Source organism: Artibeus jamaicensis, unplaced genomic scaffold (assembly GCF_021234435.1).
Source record: "Artibeus jamaicensis isolate MK-2021 breed Jamaican fruit bat unplaced genomic scaffold, CSHL_Jam_final contig_471, whole genome shotgun sequence".
NCBI lineage: Eukaryota > Metazoa > Chordata > Mammalia > Chiroptera > Phyllostomidae > Artibeus > Artibeus jamaicensis.
In genome coordinates this window covers 579,187-606,151 of record NW_026521850.1, presented here as the reverse complement: position 1 = coordinate 606,151, position 26,965 = coordinate 579,187, and the positions used below count along the sequence as shown (strand labels likewise).

The following is a 26,965-nucleotide window of genomic DNA, read 5'->3' as shown; positions in this document are numbered from 1 at the left end:
CCTGTGCTACCCTGCTCCACCAGCTGCTGGTTTCGCCCCTCCTACTGGTCAGACTGAAGAATTTGTTGTTAACAGACTTCCGAAAAGTTCAATTTTCTGTGTTCTGGATGTGTTTTCTGTTGCTAATATTTAGTTGTCTCTAAACTCGTGTGAGAAGGCACGGATATCCACCTATGCCTCCATCTTGGCGGAAGTCCTGATTTTATTTTATTTTTTAATATTTTATTTATTTATCTTTAGAGGGGAAAGGAAGGAGAGAGGGAGAGAAACATCAATGTATTGGTTGCCTTTCATGCATCCCCTGCTGGGAACTGTCCTGTAGGGAACCAGCCTGCAACCCTGGTATGTGCCCTGACTCGGAATCGAACCGCGATTGTCTGGTTCACAGGCCCGCGCTCAATCCACTGAGCTACACCAGCCAGGGCCTGTTTGTTGATTTTAGAAAGAGAGGAAGCAAGGGTGGGGTGGGGGGAGAGAAACATCCTTGAGAGAAACTTCCCCTGACTGCCTCCTAGAGGCACTCTGATTTTTTCGAGAGTTTATTTACTTTTGGAGAGAGGGAAGGGAGGGAGAAAGGGAGAAACATCAATTCATAGGAAATACACCAGTTGGTTGCCTCTCACATGCCCCTGACTGGGCACCTGGCCAACAACCCCGGCATGTGCCCCAACTGGGAATTGACCTGGCCACCTCTCCGTTTGCAGGCTGGCACCCAATCCATCGAGTCACACCAGCCAGGGCCTGAATTGGATTTTAAATGATGTGCAGTAAGGTTCAAAGCTCTCTTTTTTTTTTCTTCATATGAATATGCATTGGTTATGTGCCATTTGTTGAAGAGATTTTCTGTACTTCATTTAATTGTGTTAGCATACTGAGAATAATTTTTTGCATACTAAGAATAATTTAATGGTAGGTGTGTGAGGCTGTTTCTGCACTCCAGTCTGTCTCAGTGACACGTGGATAAATCTCTTCTGGCCAGGTCCACAGTCTTGATCACTATAGTAAGTCTTGAGGTGTTTGATATCCTGTAACTTTGTGCTTTATTTTCAAGATTATTTTGTCTGTTTTTTGTCACTTGTTTTTCCAAATGAATTTGGAAAAATTCCAAAAATTATCTTGTCGCCCTGGCTGGTGTAGCTCAGTGGATTGAGCACAAGCCTATGAACCAAAGGATTGCAGTTTGATTCCCAGTCAGGGCAGATGCCTGGGTTGCAGGCCAGTTCCCAGCAGGGGACGCATGAGAGGCAACCATACATTGATATTTCTCTCCTTCTCTCCTTCCCTTCCCCTCTAAAGATAAATAAAATCTTTAAAAAATAAAGTGATTCTTGACAGGTACGTTTTTAAAAAATCATCACCAATTTCCGCGGGTGTGCACGTGCACGCACACACACCTGGCTGGACTCCAGGGGTGACTCCATCGAAACTGACATCTCAACCGTTCTGCATCTTACAGACCATGAACCTTCAATTTAGGTCTGTAAATAACACCTCATAGCTTACCCAGCTTTCATTAAGTGTCTCTTTAAGTATTTTGTGTTTTGTGATACAACCGTAGTGGTGTATTTTAAAATTTTAATTGGATTTATTGGGGTGACTTTGGTTAATAGAATGTGCAGGTTTTAGGTAGGTCTTTCATTTTTCTGGGTCCTACATGTTGGAGATAGAAAAGCAGTGGCTACGAGCCAACTGCATAATACGACATCGGTCACTGACATGTTAGTCCTAGCATGGTGACTAGGCCCATATCGAACCTCCCTCCTGAAACAAGGGGGCCCCAGGTCTCAAGCCTTCCACCCTCGAGGCAGCAAGCCCAGCATAGTGTCCTGGTGAGGCTGGCTCTGGGCGTCTGTCCTCAGGGCTCAGTGCCTGAGAGAAGTGGGTGGGCTGCAACAGGCCCTGGGGGGTGCTGCGCCGCTGTTGGAAAGGAAAGGGGTGGGCTGGTGCCCATTCCCCAGGGCTCTGCAGGGCACCTTGATGATGCCAGATCTCTTACTGAGGAAAATAATTCTGTTGACTGAAAAACTGCCAATGAAAACAATCTGTGTGTTGTGTTTCTGCCAGATTTTTTCTAGTGAAAACAACAGAAAAAAAGGGGGGGGAAGACCCATTCCCTCCCACCCCCCAATTCTCCAGAAGTTACTGAAACATGCAACAACATGGTTGAACGTCAAAGCATTGTCCGAATGTCAGAACAGGGCAAAAAGGAACAGGCCACACGAGTCCTTTAACGTCCAGGACGGGCACAGCTAACCCCTGGTGCTGGGAAGCATCGGTGCAGACCTGGAGCCGGGGTGGTGGTGGTGGGGTGACTCGGGGCACTTGGCGAGCTGTGGAGGGAGATGGAAACGTTCTGGGTTTGAGTATGGCATTAGTTATGTGGGTGCAAACATCTCAGTGCCCACCTTGCTCTGAATGGCTGCATTTTGTGTGGAAATTATACCGTCATAAATTGATGTTTAGGAATAAAAACGATAAGCCTAACGATCCCCGCCCAGCCTCTATTAAAATGAAAAGAAGCCTTGAGAAGGAGCGTTTTATTGACCCAATAACCTTGAGAACTCAAAGGGCTGGGTTACTCATTACTTCCCGAGATAAGGGTGAGGAGGTGGAGGCGAGGGGAGACAGGAAACAGGAGCACGAAGAAATCTCATCTGCACTCACCTGCCCCCCCCCCCCCCCCAGCAGCGGCACAGGCCTCCGGAGTGGTCTCAGTGCCTCTGGAGCAGCAAGTGCATGACCACGGTGGTAGTCACGTCATCCGCAACAATGTTCGCTGCAGAAAACAGGCCCAGAGCGCACGGGGAGAATGGGATTGTGCCTGCCGGACCCATCACAAACACGGTCAGGCCTGGATATGTGCTCCAGCCAGCGCGAGGCCTGCCCGCTGAGACCCTCCAGAGGGCTCTGGTCCTTCATTCTGGTCCTCTAGTGCCAGGCGGTTTCAGTTCTTAGGAAGTTCTTCATTCCGACCTGCAAGGTCGGAGCGCAGCGTATACTCCCAGCCGGAAGAACAGGGTCCACCACTAGCTACATATGCACCAGCAAACGGCCGGCCCTCCTCCCCTGACCCCATTTCAAGCAGGCACAGCCTTGAATAAAGATGTGAGAAGGAATAAAAAGAAGCCCCTTTAAGTTATAGTGGGGAGGGGTCTGCAGGAGTAGCTCCCCAGCCCGACCACCGATTGTCAATGATCCCAAATCCATAGAGACGCCAGATGTTTTCTATTAACTTGCTACCCCAGCTGGAGGAAGGTTTTCCCCTTGCCTGACAACAGCTCAGCCAATGAGAGGCCAGTCTGTTTGGACCGCCCAGCCTCCTCCAATGGGCGCTGTGTGTAGCAGCTCCGCCCCGCTGCTGCATTCTGTTGTGTTTCTCTGCGTTGTCCTCTGGGACAGATGGTGGTTCCCCGTAATGATGCAAGTCCATATACTGAATTGAAATTCTTTGTTGTGCCCGAGTACACCCATTTTGGTGAACGAATATCTGGCTATTTGTTTAAAGTCAACAGACTACATTTCCTAGCCGTCTGAGCGTCGGGGTTGGTCACGTGGCTACGTTCTAGCCAATGGGATGTGAGCAGATGTGGCAAGAGCAACTTCTAGGAACTGCCCTGGAAAGGGCGGACCCCAGTCAACTTGTAGTTACACCCTAGTTAACCTCTTCCTCCTCCTTGCTATTGGCTGAAAGGTAGACTTGTGGTTGCACCTGAGTCACCCTCTGAGCCAACCCAGCAGAACAACAATACCCGAGGATCCTTTGTCCTAACCCCACACACCAGCAACTTCTGTGAGGAGAAGTACATACACTCTGTCTTGTTTACACCACTCCTGTTTGGACTGTTGTTAAAGCTCTTTGCGAAGTTTATGGGACGTTTATGGGACATTCTTGGTTCCCTTGGGGGTTCTTGGCCACAGGATATTGACGAGGAGGCCCACAGACCTGCAGAGGTGGGTTCCATCCATTTGGGGAACTCGTACCCGGAGTAAACGTGGTCTTTGGGCTCCATCTCTGAGCAGGCATGACTTCAGACAAAGTGAGTTCTTCCCCTGCACATACCCAGCACAAGCTCTTCTGTTGCAGTGGGGTGGGGTCATGGCCGGGAGAGTCTGCAAGAGTGATGCCCACCTCCACTGGACTGTCAGAGCCTCGCCTGCCCCTGGCCCCCTCTGCTGAGGCTCTGGGCTTTGTGGGGTGATCTGGTAGCACCCCATGACTGGTCCTGATGGTGCTGAGGGACAGATATGGTCCAAGCCCTGAAGTGTGACACATGGTGGCCATGTCCACAGGCCTGCAGGGATCCCGCGTCCTGCTAGCTGTCCACTCGTGGCCCTGGAATGTGCTGTCTTCTCCATTTCAAAGGAGAACAGCCCACACTGCCAGTCAGTTGATGAGGGCAGTGAAGGGGTTGTATCCCCAGGCCCTGGTTTGGATTTCCTTGTGGGGACCGTAGAAGCCAGAAGCCCCTACTAGGTCAACACACCTGCCCTTTCCTGACACATGCTGAAGGTTCGGCTGACCACCGGGAAAGGGCCCCTGTGCCACCCCTTCCACACGTGGCCCATGCTCTGCTCCCTTCTCATCCCCTCCGAGTCCCACAAATTGGCAGGGTTGTAACTTAAGCAACACCGCCTAGGGCCTGCTGGAGTTTTCTTCCCACCTGTCCCAAGTGAGACCAGATGATCCTGGACTCTTCTTGCCCTTTACTGCTTTCTCCTACGGGCAGTCTGCATCGCCACCCTGTCCTCACAAACAGTAAAGCCAGTTCTGGTGGCTGCAGCCAGAGCTTAGGGCTCAGAACAGTTTGCAACCTGGTCACTCCCATCGGAACCGCTTTTGGCTCCCTAGCACGCCCCTCTCACTGCTGTCCTGGCGCAGGCTCCTCTGGCTTGCGGCCTGCCTTTGCCCACCGCTCGGGGGGCAAAGGACCCTCCTTGGTGCACCCCACACCACTGACCGACCAACCCCAATGCAGCCTGGCTACCTTCCGGGAGACGAGCGCTGGGCTCTAGGGTAGCGGGACTTGCGCTCCCAGGCCCGTGAGGGTGGTGCGTAGCGCGGGCCGGACAACTCTAGCCTACCTGCTCGTAGCAGAGTGCCAGCGGGGTCGTGCCCACCTCGGGCCCGCGGTGCTGGGCCCTGCGCCCTGCGCCCTGGGACGCAGTGCCTGCTGCGGCCACAGGGCGGCAGCACAGTCCATGCCGCCTGGTCATCGGCCGGAACCTCTACCTAGGTCATGGCCCCGCCTGGGGCCAGCCTGCCCAGGACCGGTTTCCCGAAAGACCACCACCCACTGAGGACGCTGCCGCAGTCCCCACTTGAATTCCCGCCCCAGGTGTGGGAGGCAAGTCCAGACTCCGGGCCAGGGGCGTCCTGGGCCAAGAGGCAGACTCGCGGGGTCCCCCCGCCCCTATCCCGGTCGCCCTTCGGAGGTTGGTAGGCAGCAGTAAAGGCTCTAGTCTCCCCCCGGGCCCGCCTCCACCCCCTCCCGCGTCTCCCCAAGGCCTGGGGTCCTCAGGCGCCTGCTCTGGGGCCTCTCCACACCGTACCTCCTCCGGCGTCCACCCACTTAGTGCTGGGGGCGCGCAGAGGCCTCCCACCATCAGCCTCAGCTCAGACGCCAACCTGCGCGGGGCGCACCCGAGCCCCGCCCACAGCGGGTTCCACTGTGTGCGCGGGTGGGGGATGGAAGAGGCGGATCAAGTCACGGGTTCCAGGCCGTGCCCCCAGGACGGGGATGACAGCTGGTCTCTAGCGCTGACAACTTACGCCCGGCGAGTGGGTGCGCGGGGTGGGCTGCGAGCCAAGGGCGGCGGGGAGGCCTTCTGGGCCCCCACCCGGCCCGGTGCGCTTTCCGGGTGTGCGAGCGGCCCCGCCCCCACCGGCGCTGAATGGTCCCTGCTGGTTTTGAATTCAAAGATCGGGCCTTTGTGGATGCCCGCCCCCAACCCTTGCCAGGGCCCCCCAAGACCCGGCTTCCCCGGCCACTGATGAGCCCCCACCTCTCCTAGCCCGGCCCACGAGATTCTCCTTGCCTGACTCCCATCCCGCTTCTCCCAGCCTCCCACCCATCCAGGCTCCCCCGGCCCTCCCTCCAGTACCTCCGCTGCCCCCTTGCTGCCCCCCAACCCAGTCCAGCCCGCCGCCAGCCCCGGCCCGCCGCCCTCATTAGCATAGCAGCTGCTCGCCGAGCGGGGACCCGCGGAGGAAAGGGCAGAGGCCTCGGGAATGAATGGGGGCCGCGTCTGTGGAGGGGGCGAGAGAAGAAAGACCGACAGACGGACGCTCGGAGGGATGGTCCGACGTCGAGTTGAAGAATGCGCTGGGCCAGGGGAGAGGAGTGTTGGGGGAGCGGCGCCTGGGCCGTAGAGGCAGAGTGTGCAGCGGCGGTGCAGGGGGAGGTCCAGTGGCCTCCGAAGACCCGAAGCCCCCAGGAGAGGGCCCCGCGCTGGAGGCCCCGGGAGGAGCCGCTGCGGCTGTTCCCAGACCTCCCACGGCCCCGCAATGGCCTGCGCCCTCACACTCTGGCCTCAGGCTTTGTCCCCCAGCTGCCCCAGCACGGCCTCCTTCCCGTCCCTTGAGGTCCAGGTGGACGCAGGCCTCTCCGTGTGCTCTACAGAGGTCGCAGCAGGCGGGGGTCTCCCTGAGGTCAGAGCCGCAGGGCGGAGCCCCTGTGCCCACGTGCACCCCAGTCCCAGCACTGCTGTGCCCAGCTGCAAAGCCTCTGGGGGACAGACCCAGAGGGCAACCCCCTTCTGTCCTTCTAACCCGTCCTCTTGGCTCTGGGCTCTTGGTCCTGCTCTCCCTCCTCCCGCCAACGCTGTCCCGGCTCCCACGCTGCTGCCTTCAGCCATCACTCTTTCTGGCCGTTCTCCTGTGTTTCCTGGTCTCCCTCTGGCATCCATTCCAACAGTAAACACTTCCTGCGTCCAGCCAGGGTCCAGTCAGGGAGGTGAAGGACTGGGCTGGGCCCTGTCCTTGTCCATCTGGTCTGTCCCCTTTCTTCATGGCAGCCATTCTGGGGGTCTCAGTGGCACAGCCCCAGCCTGCCAGACTCCCTGCTCACTCTGGGTCTCCTGCTGCCCCTGGCAGGGACCCCACCTGGTCTCCACCCACGCATGCACGTGCATGCTCACACGCACACCTGCAGGTCCCAGAGGCCAGGCAGAGGCCAGCTGGGCCTTCTCCTCACTGGAGGCCGGAAAAGATGTTTCCACCCATGACAGCCTGTGTGGGGAGGGGTGACAGGGACTCCCAGGTGACTCTGCTGCCATTAGCACTAACTCCCATCTGATGAATGCAGAGGCCCCTGGATCGAGGGTCTGCCTCGTACCCTAACCCCACTAACCCCACGTGGTGGACAAACTGTGGTTTTAGTCTGCTTGCTGGGGCTCTGCCAACAAAAGGGCGACCTGCGTGTCCTTGGGGCCCCTGGAGCCCCTCACTGCCACCAGGACCCAGGCTGGAAGGGCCATCTGCTCACAGAACAGCCCCTGGGGAGAAGGGCAGCAGAACCAGGGCACCCCCACCAGGGGCTGGGTGGGGCCTAGGCTTTCTGTCCACACGGAGGAAACTGTCTCCCGTGAGAAGCCAAGCCTGTCCCAGTCCAGCAAGTCTTTAAGAAGAGTGGACTCATGAAGCTGCAGCAGTCTTTCAGGACAGCAGCCCTCGGCCTGGACCCACCCCAGCGCCTGGGCTCCACCGGCCGGCTGGCCTTTCCACCAGGGAGGCCTGGAAGGGCTGTGCAGTCAGGGCCACCATCCCCCACCCCACTGGCTAAGGCCAAGAACTGCGCAGCCTTCGAAGGGTCTCCAGATGGCTCCCCCCATTCCTGGGGGCAAGTGCCCCAGTTGGGAAACGAAGGCCCCGCCCAGCGTGTCTGTGGGTGGCCCATCGTGCCCAGGCCTGACTTCACTCTCCAGGCACCCCACATCCAAGTTCTCATAGCCACTCTCCCTGTCGTGGGCAGGCACCCCCAGCTGGCGCCGGCAGGCCACTTGCCCTGGAGCCAGCTTGTGAGCCCTGGGTAGACACTGCCCATCCAGGGGCTTATTTGCATCAGATATTCCACTCACCTCTGTGGTGTCTACGCTGGGGCAGACCTGGTCTGGCAGGCCAGCAGGGGGACAGCAGATGCTTGTGGCACCAATGTGCTCAGAAAACTTTCAGGGGCAGAATGGAGCAGGAGATGGAGCTGGCACAGAGGGAAAGGCTTCTAGTTTGGGAAGGGTGACATGTCTGGCCAGCTGCCCTGCTTACAGGGAAGCTAACACCCTTTAGCTCCTTGCAAAGGGGCCTGAAAGCGGTGGGTCAAGGCCAAGTGGAAACTTCCTCCACCAGCCCTCTGAGCGGCTGCTCCTGCTGGGGTGTCCTCCAGGCCTCCCTGCCCGGCCCACAGGCGGTTCCACAGTGGGCTCGCATCTCCACCCAGTAGGTGCTAGAGCAGACACCCTGCTGCATACTCACAGACTAGACACTGCCCTCCAAGCCCGCCCGGCTCCGGGCCCAGCTGGCCTTCTCGGCTCCCAGATGCCACCGGGGCCAGAGAGAAGAAAGGGGCCTCTCCTTTATCAGAAGTGAGCGGCCGTGGTGTTCCTCCGAATTTAAAAGATGCCGTCTGTGCCGTAGGTGGTGCAGCACGAACCCACAGCAGCCAGAAGAGGGGCCTGGCCACCGCCACATCCCCCATTTCTCAGGCTGGCTGGAGGTCAGGGCTGGGAAGAGCCTCGAGGAGGACTTTCCACCGGGAGGCCTCGCTGCTTTGTGGGGAAGCAGAGGACACGGACCAGGTGCCTCCTGAGTCCTGTCTGCGGCCCACTTGGGTCGACAGCGGCGCGGAGCCCGGAGCCAGTTTGCCAGGCTCTGTCTTTGGGTGAGCACGAGCCAAGCATTGTGTACACGTCACCCACAGCCCAGCATGTTGCAGCCTGACCCTCGGGTGCCAAGCCCAAGAAGAACCAACAACCTTTTTCTCTTTTTAATATAAAAAGATCAATGAAAAATTTATTTATAAATTTTTCACGCTGGGCTACAAGTATATCGTACGCTCAGGAATGGGCTGCAGATGCCATCCAGTTAGAAGTGGTCAGACCGGGCCCCATACATAGCTTCCATAAGCCTAGAAAGTCTGAACATTAATTAACATAATTAAAAAGTTATTTGCATCTAGAAAAAATATACAGAAAAACTCCTTTTGGAGTAATCTGTGCCTCAGTTTCAATGTCTGCTTGTTTCACTGACATTATCAATATATTCCTCTCACACAGGGTTTTATATAAAGCCAAAGATGACTGCCCGAATCTGACCAGCCACGTACAAAGGGCCTCCACCCACCTGTGTCCTCAAGTGCTCCCCATTTTTGCACGAAGGGTCAGCAGCACTTCTACCCAGGAAGCCTCATTTAAATTTGAATAATTCAGTCTCCCTTTTATTTCTCAGGATCAAAACAAGGGGTGTGGGGTTGCATAGAAAATTGGAACCTCGGAGACCAGGAAGGGTGCCTTTCCGACGAAAGTGACGCAGAAGCACCGCCTCCGGCCAGGTCCCCCAGCAGCCCCTGGCGGCCCCTCCCCCACAGCAGGATTTTGGGATTCCAATCGGGTTCTCGAAACTCCGGGAGGCTGAAGAGGGGCAAACGGTCCTTCAACTCACTCAGCAACTAGCACAAAAGATTCACAGTCTTATAGGATTTTTATAAAAATATAAATATGGGAACACTGTCGTATACACAACGCTGGATACAACGCCCTTTAAAACTGGCTTTATAACCAAGATTCAACAAATACACCTAAGACTTGGCTTAAAATATGTTAATATTTTATACTGTCATAAATGTTATGACATTTAATCGTGGCAAATCCATTTACTTTTTTAAAAAAGTGTGCAACCGACTGTTAACTATAATAGAACTCGCTAGACCAGGTATGGCCCCCACCACCCCCTCCATCACCGCCTTACCCGAGCACCCGGGCTCCCGCGCAAACTTTGCCAAACCAGCAGGTTTGGGGACAATGGCCGGTCGCAGAAAGGGAGAAGGCCTGGGGCTGCCAGAACGCACACGAAGTTGTGTGCGCGCGCGAGTGTGAGTGCGAGAGGGAACAGCAGAGGTGGGGAGGGAGACCGAAAGAAGTGGGGCGAGGTGCGGAAGAGAAACAGGGGCGAGAGGAAGTGGCGCGGGGAAGCTTTCGGGCTGGGCGGCGTTTTCAGTGCAACCGAGAAACGACAGACTCAAGTTTTTAGTTGTAAGACTAGGGAAAAAAATGCCCCCCCCCCCATAACCACATTTACCACGCACAGTATTTTCCAAACAAAAACATCAGGCGCACAAACTTCACCCACAAGTAGACACACACGATAAATAGTTTAGAGCCTCAGCGACAGCCCAGCGTCTCCTCCGGGCGCGTCGGCCGCGGGTCCCGCGGGCGGGGGGCGCCCTGAGCCCGGCGTCCCCGTCACCCGCCTTCCACCTCCGGAGAAAACATTTTGAGCGGAGGATCCGGTGTCTCGGGATTCCGAACTTGCTGGTAACGAGACTCAAATTTCAAAGGGGCTGGAGCCCGCGCCCCGCCCCCACCCGCGAGGCGGAGGGCGGGGGCCGTGGGAAGCGCTCCGGCCCAGCTCCGGGCGGCCGCGGGGGGGCGTCGACCTGGGACAGCGGGCGCCGTGCGGGCCCGGTGTGCACGGACGCGCGCCGTACTCTTCGTGGCCGCGGCGCCGAGGGCCGGGCGCACACCGAGGTAGTTGGCGGGAAGGTACAGCAGAGGCGACACGCGCGGGTCCCGCGGCCGGGTCGGGGATCGGGTCCGGGCGGGCATCACCGGCCGCTGCCCGCGTACTTGGCCTTGGTGATGAGATAGAGTACGATGTCCTGGTGGCCGCCGAAAGCGGCGATGTGCAGCGCGCTCCAGCCGTCGCGGTTGGCCAGGCGGATGTCGGCGCCGAACTTAACCAGCAGCTTCACGAGCTCCAGATTGCCGTCGATGACGGATTGGTGCAGCGCCGTCTGGCCCTCGGGCCCGAATGAGTTCACGTTGAACTCACAGTTGGTCATGTTCTGCAGCAGTGACTGCAGCTCTTGCGTGTTGCCCTTACGCACAGCCTCCTGGAAGATACGCTGCGTCTGCGGCGCCGAGCAGGTGGACAGCTCGGTCTGGCTCATGCTGCCGGACGCGGGCAGCTGGTCGGGCCGGGGCTCAGCGCAGGCCCCCGGCTGTCTCCGGGCCCGCCTCGGCGCATGGACGGCGCGGTGCCCCCGGGCCCCGCACGCCGCCCCTGGGCGCTCTGGGCGCTGGGGGCCGGGGGCCGCCGCCGCAGGGCCCCCGCCTCATCCAGCCGCGCCCGTGCGAGCGGGCGACCGGGACAGACGCTGAGCTCGTGGAGGCTGGCGGAGCCGGGGCGGCGGCGCCGCGCTCTCTGGTCCCTACTCGCTTCGGCTGCAGCTCCCACGCGGACCCCACGCGCCTCCCCACGCGCCGCTGCACTCGCCCGCCCGCCGCACCGGGGCGCCTTTTACCGCCTTTATATTTGCATAACAATGGAACCCCGTGACGCGTGCGCCGGCCGTCAGCTCATTGGTCGACGCTGCCTGGGGGCGGGGCGGGGGCGGGGCGTGTCGGGGGCGTGCCCGGGGTGCGTTTCGCGGCAGGGGGCGCTGGTCGCTGACCGCGCGGGACAGGGAGCACGGAGGCTGTGGGGAGGTCCTTGCTCCGCCGCGCCACCGCCGGGCTCCCTGGGCCCCCCGCCCTTCCACTCCGCCCCCGGAGTCTCTGTAGTCGTCCCGCCCACTGTTCCTCTGGCCATCCGGGGAATTCCAAGCTCCCTTCGCTGACAGAACGGGGCTCGAGCTTCGGGCCGAGCTCTACCCCCAAGTGGACACAAGGGCGGCCTATCCTGGGTGGGGGTTCGCGAGCATCTCGGACTCAGGAGGTCCGGGCAGAGACCCTGATCTTGCTCGCGCTGGGAAGGCGGGCCACGGACCCCCTGCATCCCCAGCAAGACCCACGCGAATGCACGGCCCATGCGGGTGACTACTCCAGGAGCAGCTCGGGCTAGCGGCCTCAGCCACGCGGGTCCTTCCCGCTCCACGGTGGCTCCCCTAGTGGCCTGCATCACTCGGTGTTTGTTTCCCAACCCCAACCCGCCTGGCATGCACCCACACATGAGGCTTTCAGCCCTGTGCTGACCAAGAAGCAGCCCGGTCTTCAAATAAAAGCTCAGGGCTGGGGGTGGTGTGGCAGGAAGCTCCGCAGTGGGGGGCAGTCAGCCAGCTGGACCGGAGTGCCTGCCTCCCCTCTCCTGGGCCCCCCCATCTGCATGAATGGGGACAGGAAGACCTGGCCCCGTGAGCAGCCCCAGGTGAGGCACCAAGGACTGCTCTGAAAGGGAAATCTGAAGTGACTCATTTCCAAACTGTAAACCATTTTAATTTACACCCTAACACTCCCGCCAAATTTCCTCATTAGGATTTTACAGTTTACAGCTTGGCTGCGGTTGCTGGGAATTAAGGAGAAATGATTCTCAGAGCTGTAGGCTGGGCATTGAGGCCAGCAGCCGGGCAGCACGCAGGGACTTGCGTTCCTTCAGAGGCTGCTGGGAATTCCCCAGGAGGCGGCTCTGTGCCTCAGCTGGGAGACCACCCAGTTAGGTCTTGTCTGGGGATGGGAATGGGCTACCCACCATACCTCACAATGTGGGTGTGCCCGCACCTTGCCCGGTGCTCCGGGAGCGGTCGTAGCCAAACCACAAGAAAAACTAGGCAAGGCCAGCGCAGGTCTGGCTTTCCCCAGCCCGCTGCATTCCCACCTTGGCTGTCTCACCTGGGGTCCTCCTGGTAGCCAGGGCACCTGTGTCCCTTGCTCTGGACCTCCTGAGGCTGGTGGTCTAGCTGGTCTGCTCAGACCTGTTCCCCTCAGGAGCACCCCCCCGAGCAGGTGGGTGAGCCTTGGCGGAACCAGAGCCCACGCTCTGAGTGTGGCCCAGTCATGGGTGTGGCCCGGTCATGGGTGTGGCCCAGGGCTGCCCCTGCTGCCCCACTCCTGGACCAGCTCATTCTGGGAGTGGTGTCCCTGGCCTGGTGGGGAGGCTGGGAGCAGATGCTGCTGAACTGTGAGCACCTGGGGGCGGAGCTCCCGATCACCCCCAGCACCCCCCACCCCCCAGCACCAGGGACCAGGGCATGGGCTTCCATGGAGGCCGAACTGAGCACAGGGGCCCTTGGAACAGGGCCGTCCACCTGCTGCCCCCTGGACTCCCTGAGCAGGGCGGGGGGGAGGGTGGCTGTGCTCTGAGAGGGTATGTGGGTGGCCCAGGGCCCCTCCCCCTCAGGTCTGTGTTTTCCATGCACCTGCCAGGGCCTAGCCGTGCACAGGGCCATCCCTGGAAGGTGGTGGGTTCACAGACAGGCCCCCGCCCAGGTGGGCTCAGGCCCCTGGTCTGGAGAAGGGCATCTGGAGACTGCTGGGCAGGGAGCAGAGCCTCAGAGAAAAGTCCCATTGACACCCTCAGCGAGCGTCACGGTGGGCAGACAAAGGGGCCCTGTGAGCTCAGTGTGGGAACTCTCGGCCGCCACCACGGGCCATGAAATTGGCAGCTTAGGCGCCCCCGGCAGGGACCATGTGGTTGGAGTAGCCACGGGAGTCTAGCCTGCAGTCGGCGGCCACCCCACCCAGCCAGCACAGGTCATGTGGGTAGGTCTGGGCCTTTCCCTGCTATGTGGCCATGCCCCAAGCCCCCCTCACCCAGCTTCTCCGCTGTGGGCCCAGGCGATGGCCGCGCGGTCGTGCGGAGCCGAGGGATCGTGGAGGCTGGTGCTCCCTCGCTGCAGCCTGGAGGGCACCTCCGCTGCCCCTTGCGCGAGTCCACACCCATGTGCCAGAGCTGACTCTGTACGGCCCAGGCCCCCAACACACACGCCCTAAACGTTTGCTGAAGGGTACACTGGAACGGGGGACATTTGTACGCGTGTGTGCACGCCTGTGTGTGTGTGCAATGGTTCTCTGGCTCTGAGGGAGGCGCCCGTACCTCAGATCTGGGGGGCACAGACCCAACTCTGACTACTGCATCCGGACCTTGTCCTGGGGGGCCAAGGCGGAGGCCAGGGTGCGAGAGGGAGCCCTCTCCCTCCTGGACTCACTTTCTTTGGAGGCTCAGAGCAGTGGGGGTGGGGGCAGGTTGGGGAGCGTTAGGGACCTGGGCTGGGAGGGCTGGGAGGTCTGGGGGTGCATAGGGGAGGACAGCTCCAATGGGGGGCCTGGCCAGAGCTGGGCTGAGGCCTGGGGCCACCTTAAAGGCTCTGGGCAGGGGAGGGAGGGCGAGCAGGCCGCTGGGCAGGCAGGCAGGGGGGCGGGGCTTCCAGCTAATTCATTAAAATGTGTCGGGGAGCGTGGGAAAGAGGAGAGGATTTCTTCCCAGCAGCCCAGACACCTGGTAGAAGGGCCGAGCGAGGATACAGATCAAATAACAAACACTCGGCCGGGCCAGCGCGGCCAGGGCCAGTGCGCAGGAAGGACGCCCGGGGCAGGAACTGCGGCAGACAATCGTGGCGGCTCCTGCCTGCCCGGCTGGCCACTCAGGCACCTCTTGGCACTGGGGCCACAGACTGCCCCATCCGCCTGGGGTCTGACCCCAGCTCCGGAAGGGGCCATAAGTGGTCCCCAGGCCAGGCAGGCTCAGGACCTGAGTGGCGGTGGGTCAGCCAGGGTGGGCTGGCAGTGAGCATCACAGCCTGGGGCATCCCGGCCAGTCTGGGCAGCAGAGGACTGGCAGGCGTGAGGGTGGGCATGTCCCCCCACACCTGCCCTCTCCTCGTCCTAGCGATGTCACAGAGTGGAAGGGGACCGTGAGGCTGGGGCTGGGCCTGCCGGGGGATGGGAAGGACACATGGCCTCCCGCCCCCCAGCCTGCAGTCCCTGGCCTCTCCCTGGCTCCAGCTCGGTCCGTCCAGGGCTGGCCGCAGCACCAGGGCCTCTGGTCACAGCAGAGTCTCCAGGAAGCAGCTGTGCTGGGAAGTGGCCGGGCACCCCCACTGCTTCCTTTAACCCCACCAGGGAAGCAGGGTGGTCAGTCTGCCTCCCCAGGATGGGACGTGGGGCCAGCGGTGCTGCTCCTGGGAGCTGCACCCCAGCTCCTGAGGGTCCCTGGTGGGGTGCAGCTTGCCCACTCCCCCTGGCACCCCTGCCTGACTCTTGGGCTCAGCAGTGATGAAGCAGCCTGGGAAGTCCAGGGCCACCCACTCCGCCAGGGGTTCCCCCCAGGGCTGCTGGGGGGCTACGTGGGCCGGTGCCTGGCACAGGGCAGGTGCTCCAAGGGACAGGAAAGGACGTGGAGTGTGGTGGGACACCTGTGCACTCCCCACACAGGCCCCAACTCTGCACACTCCTCAGCTGGACCCCCCACTAGGGCTCTATCCCTTGGGGGCTAAGGGGCCAATGGCCATCCCTGGTGTGGTCAGGAATGAGGGGCAGGGGCCGGCTTGGCATGGTCGGTGCCCACCCTGCGCTTAAGGCTATCGCAGCTGGGCCTGCAGGTGCGCCAGGGCCGAGGCCGCCGCCCCGCAGTCCCCCGGCCTCCAACAGCCCGAGGCTTCCGCCTGGGCTCCTTGGCCAAATCTGAGCTGGTTTCCGCTCCAGGCAGCGAGGACAGGAAAGGGATGTGAGCAAGGGAGGGGTGCATTCCTGGGGGGTGAGCAGGAGGAGGTGGGCGGGGGCAGAATGCAGCCTGGGACCAGGCCTGCCACTGGCAGGAGCCTCTCCCAGTGGGCCCTGACTCCCGCACCCACCCCGCCACGGCCGGCACCGGTGCCCTCGGGCCTTCCATGGGGCCGGCCATGGGCCTGAGCCTCAGTTTCCCCCAGAGCAAGCCCAGCAGGTGTGAGGACAGAGGCGCGACCACACCTGGGTGTGGGGCTCTGTCTCGTTCCGTGGTCACTGGCTTCTCTCTCAGGAGGAGGGTGCCCGGCCCTGAGCAGGGCGAGGGGAGGAGAGTGAGGGGCCAGGGCGGCCCCTCGAGGGCTGGGCTGGGGCCGTTCCCCAGAAAGACCCCTGACCTGGCCTACGGGGCCCAGCCCCCAGGATCCCACCGTCATGCTCCTTGGAGTTGGAGGTCCCTGGCTGGGGCCAGGGGGCCTTTTGGGGGGAAGGCAAGGGGAGTCCTGTCCTGCCTGGCCAGGGGGGCAGCTCCCCACCTGCGAAGGTGGGGAGGGCAGGGTGGAGGGGGTGGCACTTCCTGCCACAGCAAAGTGGGTGATGGTGGGCTGTGTGTCCGCCCCCACACCCTCTACCGGCCCCACCGGGCCCCTGCTGACTTGGGGAGCCGCCACGGTCCAGCCCTTGGGCTTTTGGCCAGACCGCGTCCTCTCCCAGGTCTGCCCTTCCTACCCCCTGTCTGCCTTGTTGCTGAGCACCAGACAGGTCTCCGCTCCGGGACCGGGGTGCAGCCCTGCCCAGGTGGGGACCTTCACCTTTGCCCCACAGCGAGCGACACGTGTGCAACATGCACGAGTGAGTCCACGACCTCAGCCCACATGGGGGGGGGGGCCTTTCCCACGTTTACTGTCCGGAAGCCAGGGGGGCTGGGGAGCCCTGACGGGGGTCCGCTGGGCGTGCCGGGGTTGGGGACACTGCCCAGGGCCTCAAGGAACTGAGAGGCGAAGCGGCCCAGGTGGGAGCCCTCCCAGAAGACCTTGCCACAGCCCAGGCCGCCACCCCAGGCCTGCCGGGATCCCTGCCAGCTGCAGCGGGTGCGGTTGCCCAGTGTGGCTGGGACATGGGCGTGCAGATCTGCCTCCTCCAGCCAGTGGCAAGGGGGTCACAGGGGCAGCCCACCTGCGTCTCTTCAGGGGCGGAGCCTGGACCAGGGAAGCAGCCACCCTGTGGCCCAGGCTTCCAGCACGCTCCTTCCTGGTTCCCGTGCCTCATCCCACCTGGGGGACCGGGCCCTCTCTTCCCACCACTCTCTGCCGCCCTCGCCGCTCCAGCCTTGGACTCAGGAACCGTCTCCTCAGAGCAGCCCCTCTGTTGGGCCAGGACGCAAACCCAACTTAGGGTGGTGGGTCCCCACACCGGGGCCTCGTTTGTCCTCCATGGGCAGTCCCACGCCCACCTGGCTCTTGTGTGTCCTCCATCTGGGCCTCGTAACCTGTCAATCAAGGGCATCAGGGACTCCTGAGGACAGGGCTTGGCAGCCCCAGCCTCTCCCCCACCCCCAGCGGAGAGGGCAGAGGGCAGGGGCCAGAGAAGCTTCCGTGCCAGCCCAGTCCCCTCCCACGGGAACTCACACCTTGGAACGTTCTTGGGACTCAAAGGTCCTTGGGAAACATGTTCTGGACTCAAGATTGGCCGATTAGGGCACTCGGGGGCCTGAGAACGGGCAGCAGGGCGGGGGCGGGGCGGCCCGTCTGTGGCGATGAGCAAGCAGATAAGCCGATTGCCAAGGGGTCTGTTGCACAACCAGCCAGCACCAGGACGATGGCGGGCGGGGACCCAGGGGACCGGCTGGGGCTCAGGGTGCAGGGGAGACCCCAGGAGGGCCCCCTCCCTGCCCCCCCACGGAGAGCACAAGGAGCTGGCTAGGCTGCCTGAGGCTGGGGGGCGAGTGCGGGGCTGGGGGTGGGGCCACTGAGGAGCCTGGTCCGGCAGGTGGGAGAAGTGGCCTCCCGGGTCCTGCTGACCCTTGTAATTTGCTGGGCAAACATCTCTCTACACACTGACTGCAGCCTGAATGGAGGGTGCCCCACCTCGGCTCACTGCCCCCTCGGAGTCCAGCAAGACCACGACCCTCATCTGACTGTCCTGCTTCGACCCAGCCGGTCTGACCCCAGCCCTTCCCAGGTGGCCTCTGAGACACGAGACAGCCCGCAGGCGCCCAGGACCAGCGAGAGCCTCTGGGTGGGCGCAGGGACAGTGCCGCCCGTGCTGAGAGCCATGGAGATGGCTCGTCTGCCGTGCGGGTGGCCCCTGCACGGGTCCTGAACCTCGGAGGAAGGCGGGACGGACAGGAGCCGCTGGGTGGGCTTCCTGGAGAGGCGCCCCAGCCTCAGGACAACCCGACCAGAGGGTCCTAAGATGCCCTTTATCCACTCCAGCCCTGCCCACCCCCCGGAGGAGGTGTCGTCCTCCACTGGGTCCCTCTCTCTGGAGAGCTGGGGACGCAGGGGTCCCGCCACCCCAGCCCGCACCTGCAGTCCTCCAGGGCCCTGCGCCCTCCGAGGAGGCGCATTCTAGTTTCACAGAAACGGAACCTGGGGCTGGGTCCCCCGTCGGACCTGCCCCAGTGCGGGGTGGACACCTGGGCCCCAGCCCCCTTCCTGCGGGCCCAGGCTCAGCTGTGTCCCGACAGCCAGGTGTCGCCAGGGCACGAGAATGGGGGAGGGCACTCGTACCCACGGGTGTGCGTGGGCCAGTGTTCGAGTGTGCTTCACACAGGGTGGGGGGGGCGAGCAGTAGCCGAGCAGGGCCCACTGCAGAGAGACTGCTGGCCCCACCCAGGAGGGGCTCCGCCTGCCTCAGCTTCCAGGTCCCCTGGGCAGGCAGCCGGGGCTCCACCCAGACAGGGGCCCGGCACAGCCCTGAGCACACCTGTCCGCCACACCCTCACCTGGTCTGCACCCTGCAGGGGGCCCGGGAGTGGCCTGCAAGCGGCTCGACGGGGCTGCTGCCCACACCCCCAAGCCCACACCTGGCCCCCTGGGGTGCACTCACCTGTGTTGCTGGGGCCTTTCTGGTGGCCGCTGAGCCACGTGAGCTGCCGCATCTGGTCCTTGGAAACCTTCAGGCACTGGTCGAAGTTGCAGGCCTGGGGGCAGAGAGGGTGCTGAGGCCAGGGGAGGCCCCCTCCATCCCTCACCCCTTCCTCACCCACACACTCCTTGCAGCTCTGGCCCGGGTGTTTCACTGAGTTGAATGACACCGCCCTCCTCCCGGTAGGACCATGAGGGCACCACTTCTGGGGGCCCTCCCTGACTGCAGTGGCTCCTAGTGGGCCCTGGGCAACCTTCTCCAGCTCCTGAAACACTACAGGGAATGGCCGTCACCCTGGCTGTCCTCTGCAACCCAGGGCCTACAAGGGCACAGCCAAGCCTGGGCGACTCTGGGCTCACTCGGCAGAGGTGGGGGTGCAAGGCCCAGCGTGAAGGGGCCGTGGTGGGCGCAGGGTGCACACACCCATGGCTGCCCGACCCGAGGCCCACTGTGGGCAGAGCCAGACCCTTGGAGTGTGTGCATCTGCCTGAGCTGCCCCCGCAGCCTGGCACCAGGCCCGTGACCCTCGGGAGTGCAGCCGCCGAGCTGCTGTGCATGATGCCTTGTCCGGGACTTGCAGCAGCCCCGGGAGCTCAGGGCGGCACCGCGGGGCCTCACGGACTCTGGGCTGCCCACAGGCTGGGGCCTCGCACCGCCCTCCCAGTGCAGCTGTCCCAGGACCGCTCCATGACAGTCACTGCCTGGCAGGGTGGGTCTGGACCCCAGGATTCCCTCAGGTGACTGGGCACACAGGGGCCCAGGAGGACGGGAGTGGCCTGTGCCCGTGGAGACCCGGCCTCTGGTGGGTCCCCACGGAGGTGCACGTGCTGGTCTTGGGTCACAGCCTTTCCGGACATGAGATATGGGACCAGCTTGGGGGAGGAGGGTGAGCCAAGGGCAGGGTCCATGGGGGACCAGGGTTCGTAAGCCACAGGAGGTATGGGGCCACCCTCTGTGCTACTGTGATCAGTCCCTGCCGTGATCGGGCAAGAGCCCAGGATGATGGGCCTCTGGGAGCCTGGAGTAGGCGGTGGCCTCAGGCCCCGGGAGCCGCGGGGTGAGCCATTGCCACCACACGCCCTTTCCCTGGGCCTTTCGACACCTTGAGCTCTAGCTGTGGCCTCACTGCCGAGTCTCCAGCATTGCAGGTGGCCAGGGGCTGGGCTGCCCCTCTGGGGTAGGCTGGTTCCAAGGCAGAACCCTCCCCCATTCCTTGGGGGGGCCCCCTGTCTCACCACCTCCAGACGCCACTGGCCTCTGGCACGAAGGGGCTGCCCTGGGCCCCACTCCCCTGGGCCGGGAGTGCAGGCGAGGCCCTGGCTGCAGGGAGGCCTGTGGGCACTCTGGGCCCAGCCCTCCTGCTGCCCTGGGGCACCTGCCGTGGGGCCCCCACGGCCCCTGTCTGGGCCACCTGAGGGGACGGTGGCGGCAGGTGTGGTTCGGGAGGGACGGCGCAGCAGCGGGAGGGTGGTGTGGGCCCCCGTGAGGGGTCTGCCCTCCTTCCCGGGCCTGGGCCTGGTGTGCGCATCGGGGCGTGGCCGCCAGCTCAGGGCTGAGTCACGCCGCACAGACGAACGCCCGGTGCCATCCACCGGGACCCAGCCACACCCTCGGGAACCACCAGCGCCGGTTTTCCCACGGCCGCTGCCCACTGTCACCCGCTGGGTCCTGAGAGGCCCCGCCGCACCCCCGGCCCAGGCTGGAAAAGCCGGTTCTGTGCCCGCGGCCCGCCCTCTGCCCTGGCTTTCCCACCTGCAGGAGGGCAGGGCTGGCACCCAGGTCTTCCCTGCCGCCTCCCGGCCACCCCGGGAGGGAGGCTGTGGCCCTGCCCCTGGGGGGCTCCCTCCGATCTCTCGCCTGGTCCCAGGCTCAGTGTCACCCCCGAGGCACTGAGGGGCAGCAGGGCCTCTGCCCCCCGTTCTGAATATGGGGGCTTCCTGCAGAGGAAGCCGAGTGGCTTGCTCAGTCACAGGGCCCCACGCCGGGTCCTCCTCCTTCCAGCTGAGAGGCACGTGCAGGTGGTACCACTTCCCACTCCCTGGGTGGCCGGGCGGACCCTGGCCTGAGATGCATGTGGGTCTGGCAGAGACCGGCAAGGGCCTAGGGTCCTTCCCCCACCTCTGTGGCACCCCCATCCTGTGAGGGAGCCTGAGGGCAGGGCTGGCCACCGCCCCCAGATCCTGGCTGGGCGGGCGGGACCAGGTGAGTCGGGCAGGAGGGGCTGGGAAGGCTCATGGCTCCCGGGTCCCAGGGGTCCGCCTGGTTCCCACGGCCTCCGAGGTTGCTGGGAGCCAACGCCTGCCGTACAGCCTGACTCAGGGCAGGCGAGGGACAGCCTTGGGCAGGCGCCCGCAGCACGAGGCTGCTTCCTGGAAGCTGGGCCACCTCCAGGAACTAGTCTTGGGTGCTGGTGGGGCCTGGGGACCTGCAGCTAGGCAGGCCTGTCCTGGCGGTCCCCACTAAGTAGCCCCTGTGTCCCCCGGCTGGCTGTCCCAGCCACCTCCCTGGGAGGGGCCCTGCTAGGCTTTGAGGGGCTTGAGAAGGGGCCACTGCAGGTCCCAGAACACTGGCCCTTCCTCTGAAACCGAGACTTGGGGGGCCAGAAGCTGGAAGGCTTCAAGGGGTCAGTTCCCAAGTGCCAAGGGCCACACCGAAGAGCCAGCCTGCTTCCTGGGGACCTGGCCAATGAGCCAGGGCTGAGGGAGAGGCAAGGTCCCACCCCAGTGTCTGTCCAGAACCACAATCCAGGGACAGCCTGTGTCCCTAGTCGTCCTGGTCTGTGGGCCCTGGGGGTCTGCGGCACACACACCGAGCAGTGGAGCGGGCGCCCAGGCAGGGTGGGGGCAGGGCTCTCGTGGGCAGGCCCCACGGGGCTGAAGACCTCAGTGGACAGGGCTGGGAGGAGGCTGTGGAAGGGCCTTTACAGACTCTTCCCAGAGCCTGCTGGGCCCTCCCACCACTGGGTGCTGAAAACTGGTAACGCCTGTGGCCACCTCTAAACCCTGGGGCCCGAGTCCACCCCAAGCCGCAGGCATCACTGAGGGGGCTGCAGCCGAGGGGAGGCTGTGATACAGCTGCTCCCGGGCCCCGAGTGGAGGAAGGGCGGCATGGCCAGCTGGGGGCCCTGGGAGCCCCCGTCAGGGGTTTCCGACCCCCCACAGGAGGCGGGGGGCCAGAGGGGCTGTGACTCGCTCCGGAGTGACGGGCCGCGAACCGACAGGAGTAGCTGAGCACAGACACTCAGGAGAAAGGAAACAGCCCCCCATCTCAGCACGGCCGCAGGAGGTTTCCGGCACCTTCTGTGAGCGGAGTCTCAGACAGATACTCGTGTCAGGGAAACGAGAGACATGGGCAGGTATCGGCCTCAGGACTCCAGTGTCCCTGTCCCCCGGGGTGACTGTGGCCCGTCTGGTTCCTGCAGAGAGCACCTCGCCCTCCCGCAGCGTCCGGGGCTGCTGCCCTGAGAAGTGGCCCAAGGCCACTCCCGCTGGCTTGCTCACACTGACCCCGGAGGTGCCCCAACAAATGGTCCCGGGTGTGGGGACATGGCTGGGATGGAGGCCCGGCCTGGAGTGGCGGCCGGACACCTCGCTGGACAGGGTGGGACCAGTCGGGAGGAAGCAAGGAGCCCAAGGCCTGGGTCAGCTCCACACCTCACTCTCCCACGCTGCCCCTGTCCTGGCAGCAGCTCTCGGGGCCCTGCGCCATCCGCTCCCACAGGTGACACCGCTCAGGAGCCTCCTCCACACCTGCGCCACCCGACCTTCCCACAAAGGCCTCGCTGGCCCGGCACTGGGGGCCGTCCCTCCCCGTTGGGCCCATTCGCACTGGAGACGGGCTGGGCGGGGGCAGGAAGTCGAGAGCCCCTCTCCCAGATGGGCGGCCTGGCACCATGGGGTGCCATCCCCACCCCACCGGTGGGGCACAGGCTGGGGGGTGTGCCTAGTGGCTCTTCTGTTCCCATGGAGCGGGCCTGGGCCCCAGCCCCTGGCCTCGCCCTGGACCAGAGACCTGGGAGGGTGGCCCTGCAGGGGCCTCCCTTCCCTGTGCCCCGCCCCCAGGCCCAGGAAGGCCTCTTCCCACAGGCCCAGCCCCTCCCCCCGCCCAGCCCCTTTGTGGGCCCAGGACGAGGGCTGCACAGCAGTGGGGGATGGGCGTCCGGCGCCTTCTGCCCAGTGCAGGGCCCCTGGGGGGTCAGGGGCCACGGGTCCCGGGGCACGAGGAGGCTCTAAGAGCGCTAGGTCGGCGTACCCAGTGTGGGGGCAGGCACCCGGCAGGCCCGCGGGTGAGCGGGGCGAGGGCTCCCAGTGACAAGAGCGGCTAAGCATGCGCCTGCGTGTGAGCACGGGCAGGCCCGTGCTTCATGTGTCCCCTGACCGGGTGCATGTGAGCAGCCTGGACAGATGCCTGTAAGCGCCCCACTGGGCAGTGAGTGAGGTGTGTTCTGGCCTCTATTTTCGGGGTGCGAGGAGCCCCAAACAGCCGCCTCTCTAGGCGGTTGGGGGAGGACACAGTGACATCTGGGGCTTTCCTGGCTGGGCCGGGCTCACGGCTGACGCCGCCTCACTAACGCGGCACCCCCAGTCTGGACCTCGGCCTCACAGGGAGACGGGGCCTGGCGCCCCTGCACTGGACCTTGGCCCACCCCCACTGGGCCCACTTCCCGCCGTGGGGACAGGAGGGCTACCTGGCCTGCCTCAGACTTTCTGGAAGTGGAGGCCGTGGCCGAAACCCCGCGCACTCCTGCCAAGTGCCCGGGGAGCCTGTCTGACCCTCCCACCGTAAGGGAGGAAGAGGGGCTGGCAGGGGAGGACAGCCCGTCTCAGCCGCCACAGGCGGAAGGACAGATGCAGAGAGCAGCCACAGCCTGAACGGGAGGCACCCTGGCTGGGGACACCGAGGGGGGGCTGCGGACGAACCTGTAGGCAGGCCTCCCACTCGCCCCCCCACCCCCGGCCCCGAACTTGGGCCCCATAAAGCCTCTCTCTGACTGTGCCACCCACAGCCCAGGGCCCCCTTAGGCCCTGGGCCAGCAGACACCCAGCCCGCCCTGTGTGGGCTCCCAATCCATCCCTCAGGATGAGACCTCCGGAGGAAGCTGGCTCAGGTGGGCTGGAGGACCCCCAGGCAGGCTGAGGGCAGCGACCAAGGCCCAGCGGGAGCCCTGGACTCTGCCCGGGGCTGCACAGCAGTGCGGTCAGCAGTACACCGATCCCGAGTGCGAGTCTGGATAATGGAGGGGTCTATGCCCAGGTTCTTGGCCAGCAGCCAGCGGGTCTGCGCTTGTGTTTGCTGAGCCCCCCACATGCTCCCAGGCTCTGCAGGAACCGCGTGGCCACAGGCCCAGCGGGGCACCCAGTCCCCAAGGCAGGCGTGCCTGCGAGCCTCTAGGTTTCTTCACCAGGCGGGATGCGGGTAACCACCTGTCCCGAGTCAAATCAAACAGAATCTGAGCCGAGAAGATGCCTCTGGCCCCAGGCCCTGGGGGTGGGAGGCGACTCCACCCCCCCTTGTCCCCCTCATTAGGCACCCCGTACCCCCGTGGCCTCTGAGCGCCCCCCTCCGCCCCCAGTCCTGAGGAGCCCGAGAGGCGCCCCCAGGCCGGGGCTCCCGGGCACCCCGGCGCAGCGCCGTTCCCAGGCGGGGGAGGGGCGGCGGCCGTGAGAACCCGCCGGCGGCCGGGCTGCGTGGGAAAGCGGGGGCAGGGCGGGCAGGGAGGGCGGGGCGCGCCTGGGAACGGCCCCCGCCCCCGCCGGCCTTTGAAAGGGCCACTCAGGGCGCCGGGCGGAGATTCAAAAGCAAACGGCCGGCTGCCTGCCCGCCTTCCCGCGCCCTGTGGCGGGGGCGGTTGTTGGGATGCGGGCCGGGGCGGTGGGGGGCGCTGTGGGGGGCCGGGGCCGGAGCCTCGTTCCTCCTAGCACTGCGAGTGTAGCTGGGGGGCTGGGGGACCCCGTTAGCCCAGGGCCATTGGGGCGGCGGTAGTGGGCTCCAGCCGGGCTGGCCCGCTGGGGAAGTTGGGGGTGTGGGGCTGCCCCGGCCCCCCCGACCCAGAGGAGCCCGGCGCTCGGGCAGCAGGTGGCAGGCCCTGAAGCCTGAGTTCTGAGCCTCCTTAAAGTGTTTGGGGCGGGTCACCAACTCATCATCTCAGGGCTGCATTGGGGCCAGGGGACCATCCCGTCCCCTGCGTTCCCCCCAGAGTCCTCTTCCACAGAACGGCTGTGTTCTGAAATCAGGCCCGGCACCTGGAGGACTTCCTAGAGAAAGAAGCCTCTACACTGGGATTTTGTGGGCTGGGTGCAGAGGGTGGGAGGTCAGGGGCTGGGGAGCCAGGTGTGATGGGCGGGGCCCATGGGAGCCAAAGGGGCTGGGGGTGTGTGTGCAGAAGGGGCAGCCTCTGGTTGAGCACAGTGGCAGGGCTGTCCCAGCCCCCCCCACTTCCCGCCCTGCCCGGGACCCCAGTCAAGCTAAGCATCAGCACCCCATCAGACAGGTTTGTGGACGTGAGGGAGCAGTTTCTGCCCCGGCCTGGCTCTCACCGCTTTTCTGAGGGATCCCGCACTGCGCCCTCCCCCTACCTGCACCGTCGCCCCAGGAGGGTGCCAGGCTGGGCTAGGCAGGCCTCTCCCTTCACAGGCTCCTTCTTCTGAGCAGCCCCCCACCCCCAGGCTGTCAGGGGCTCACCTCTGGGGCCATCCTGCGCACCCAACTGAGGCCCCAGCGGCCAGGCTGCTCCCCCTGCCCCCACCCCCTGTCTTGGAAGGGGAGGGGGCGGGGTGGGGGGAGGAGAGGGAAGCCCCCCACTGTCTGACTCTGCAGCGGGGGAGGGGCAGGTGCCCAGGCTGGGAGGGGACAAGGCCCCAGAGCACCTGCACTACCAGAGCCTCCCCACGGGTCCCTGCCCCGTCAAGACACGAATGGATCTGTCATTGCCTGGCAGACCCTGTTCTGCCACCTTGAGGACCATTCCCAGGCCGGAAGCCCAGCCGCCCACGGCCTCTTCTACCTGCAGCTGCTGGGACAGCACAGCTCCGAGGCCGGGCCTGCCCCTCCCTCCACCCAGGGCCCAGTGGGCTGTGGGTGTGCAGAGGCCTTTGGTCCTGAGCCAGGCCCGTGGCCACCAGCCACGCTTTGGGGCTGCAGGTGCCCCAAGGCAAGGAGAGTGGCCCCTGCGCCCTGCAGTGGGATGGCAGCCAGGCCCTGTGGCATCTGTGGCTGCTGGGGTTTGAGTTTCATGTGACTGAGCTCCAAGGCTGTGGTGTGCTGCGAACCCCAGCCCGGAGCCTCGGGGACCCGAGGGCTGGGGGGGCACCTCTCCTCCGTAGCCCTGAGCCGCTCCTGCACCCCTCTGTGCCTGGAGGCCTGTGCACCCACATGCAGGAGGGAGACCTTCCTTCCCTGGGCCCCTAGCCCAATTCTAGGCTGCGGGCAGAGCCGTGGGAGTGACAGGTTTGGAGCCGGCCAGTGGCTCCACAGCCAGGGCCAGTGAGTGGGGCAGAGGGACTGGAAGACCCGTGTCCTCAGATGCTTCGGGGGTTCTCCTGACAGGCCACAGCCTGAGAGGGTGGCACAGAGTTGCCGGTGTGCCCACGCCTACTCCTGAACCTATCCGCCACCCCTCCTCTGGGTCCCTGGCTGCCTGGTCTCAGAGGCACCATCTTGAGTCCCTGGCCGGGCCTGGCCGGGGCAGGGGCACATGGACAGGCTGAATCCTGACGATGAGCTGGCATGTGTGCTCGAGGTCCCATCCCCACAGCAGCCTGGGCGGCAGGGAGGCCCCATCTGGGCCACCCTCTGAGCTGTGACTCCAAGCTCTCACCCCTCTGGACATAGGCAGGACCCGTGTCCACCCTTCTGCTGGTGTCCACCATGCAGCTGGAGAAGCCTGTCCTGAGGCCCCGGATGCCCATGGGAAGGCCCCTCGGGAGCCCGCGGTCAGAGCGGAGAGGGCCTGACTGCTGGGTCCAGCCCTGTGTCCCCAGATATGACACCAGGAAGCAGAGAGGGGGTGCACCAGGCCGAGGGCTCGCAGCCCCCTCCCGGGGCACTGGTACAGCGATGGCGCTGAAGGCCCCTCAGCTCAGGCTGGTCCCAGGAATAACACAGGAAGGGGACAGGGAGACTGCTGAACGGCCCTGTCTGGCCGCATCAGGGCTTCAGCGTGAAGGGAGTGGGTACCACACTAGCTGAGCAGTGCCAGGACCCTCCCTGAAGCGGTCTGCCACCTGACCCA

The 26,965-nt window shown here is 63.8% G+C and overlaps 2 protein-coding genes across 2 annotated transcripts in view; both read right to left on the bottom strand.

Moving 5' to 3' along the window:
• Nucleotides 1–8,981: 8,981 nt before the first annotated feature.
• On the bottom strand, nt 8,982–11,484 carry NRARP (NOTCH regulated ankyrin repeat protein). The gene has a single exon (XM_037127823.2). The coding sequence runs from the start codon at nt 11,157–11,159 to the stop codon at nt 10,815–10,817; it is 345 nt and encodes a 114-aa protein (XP_036983718.1). The 5' UTR covers nt 11,160–11,484; the 3' UTR covers nt 8,982–10,814.
• A 4,865-nt stretch (nt 11,485–16,349) lies between these two features.
• Nucleotides 16,350–26,965, bottom strand: part of EXD3 (exonuclease 3'-5' domain containing 3) — a 30,912-nt gene continuing 20,296 nt past the window's right edge. The window contains 3 exon segments of the mRNA XM_053667636.1: nt 16,350–16,792; nt 17,055–17,134; nt 18,697–18,790. Coding sequence (XP_053523611.1) covers nt 16,454–16,792; nt 17,055–17,134; nt 18,697–18,790 — 513 coding nt within the window. The 3' untranslated portion in view covers nt 16,350–16,453.

Excerpts from the sequence above, each read along its gene's own strand:
- NRARP (XM_037127823.2), bottom strand. The coding sequence starts at position 11,159 with ATGAGCCAGACCGAGCTGTCCACCTGCTCGGCGCCGCAGACGCAGCGT.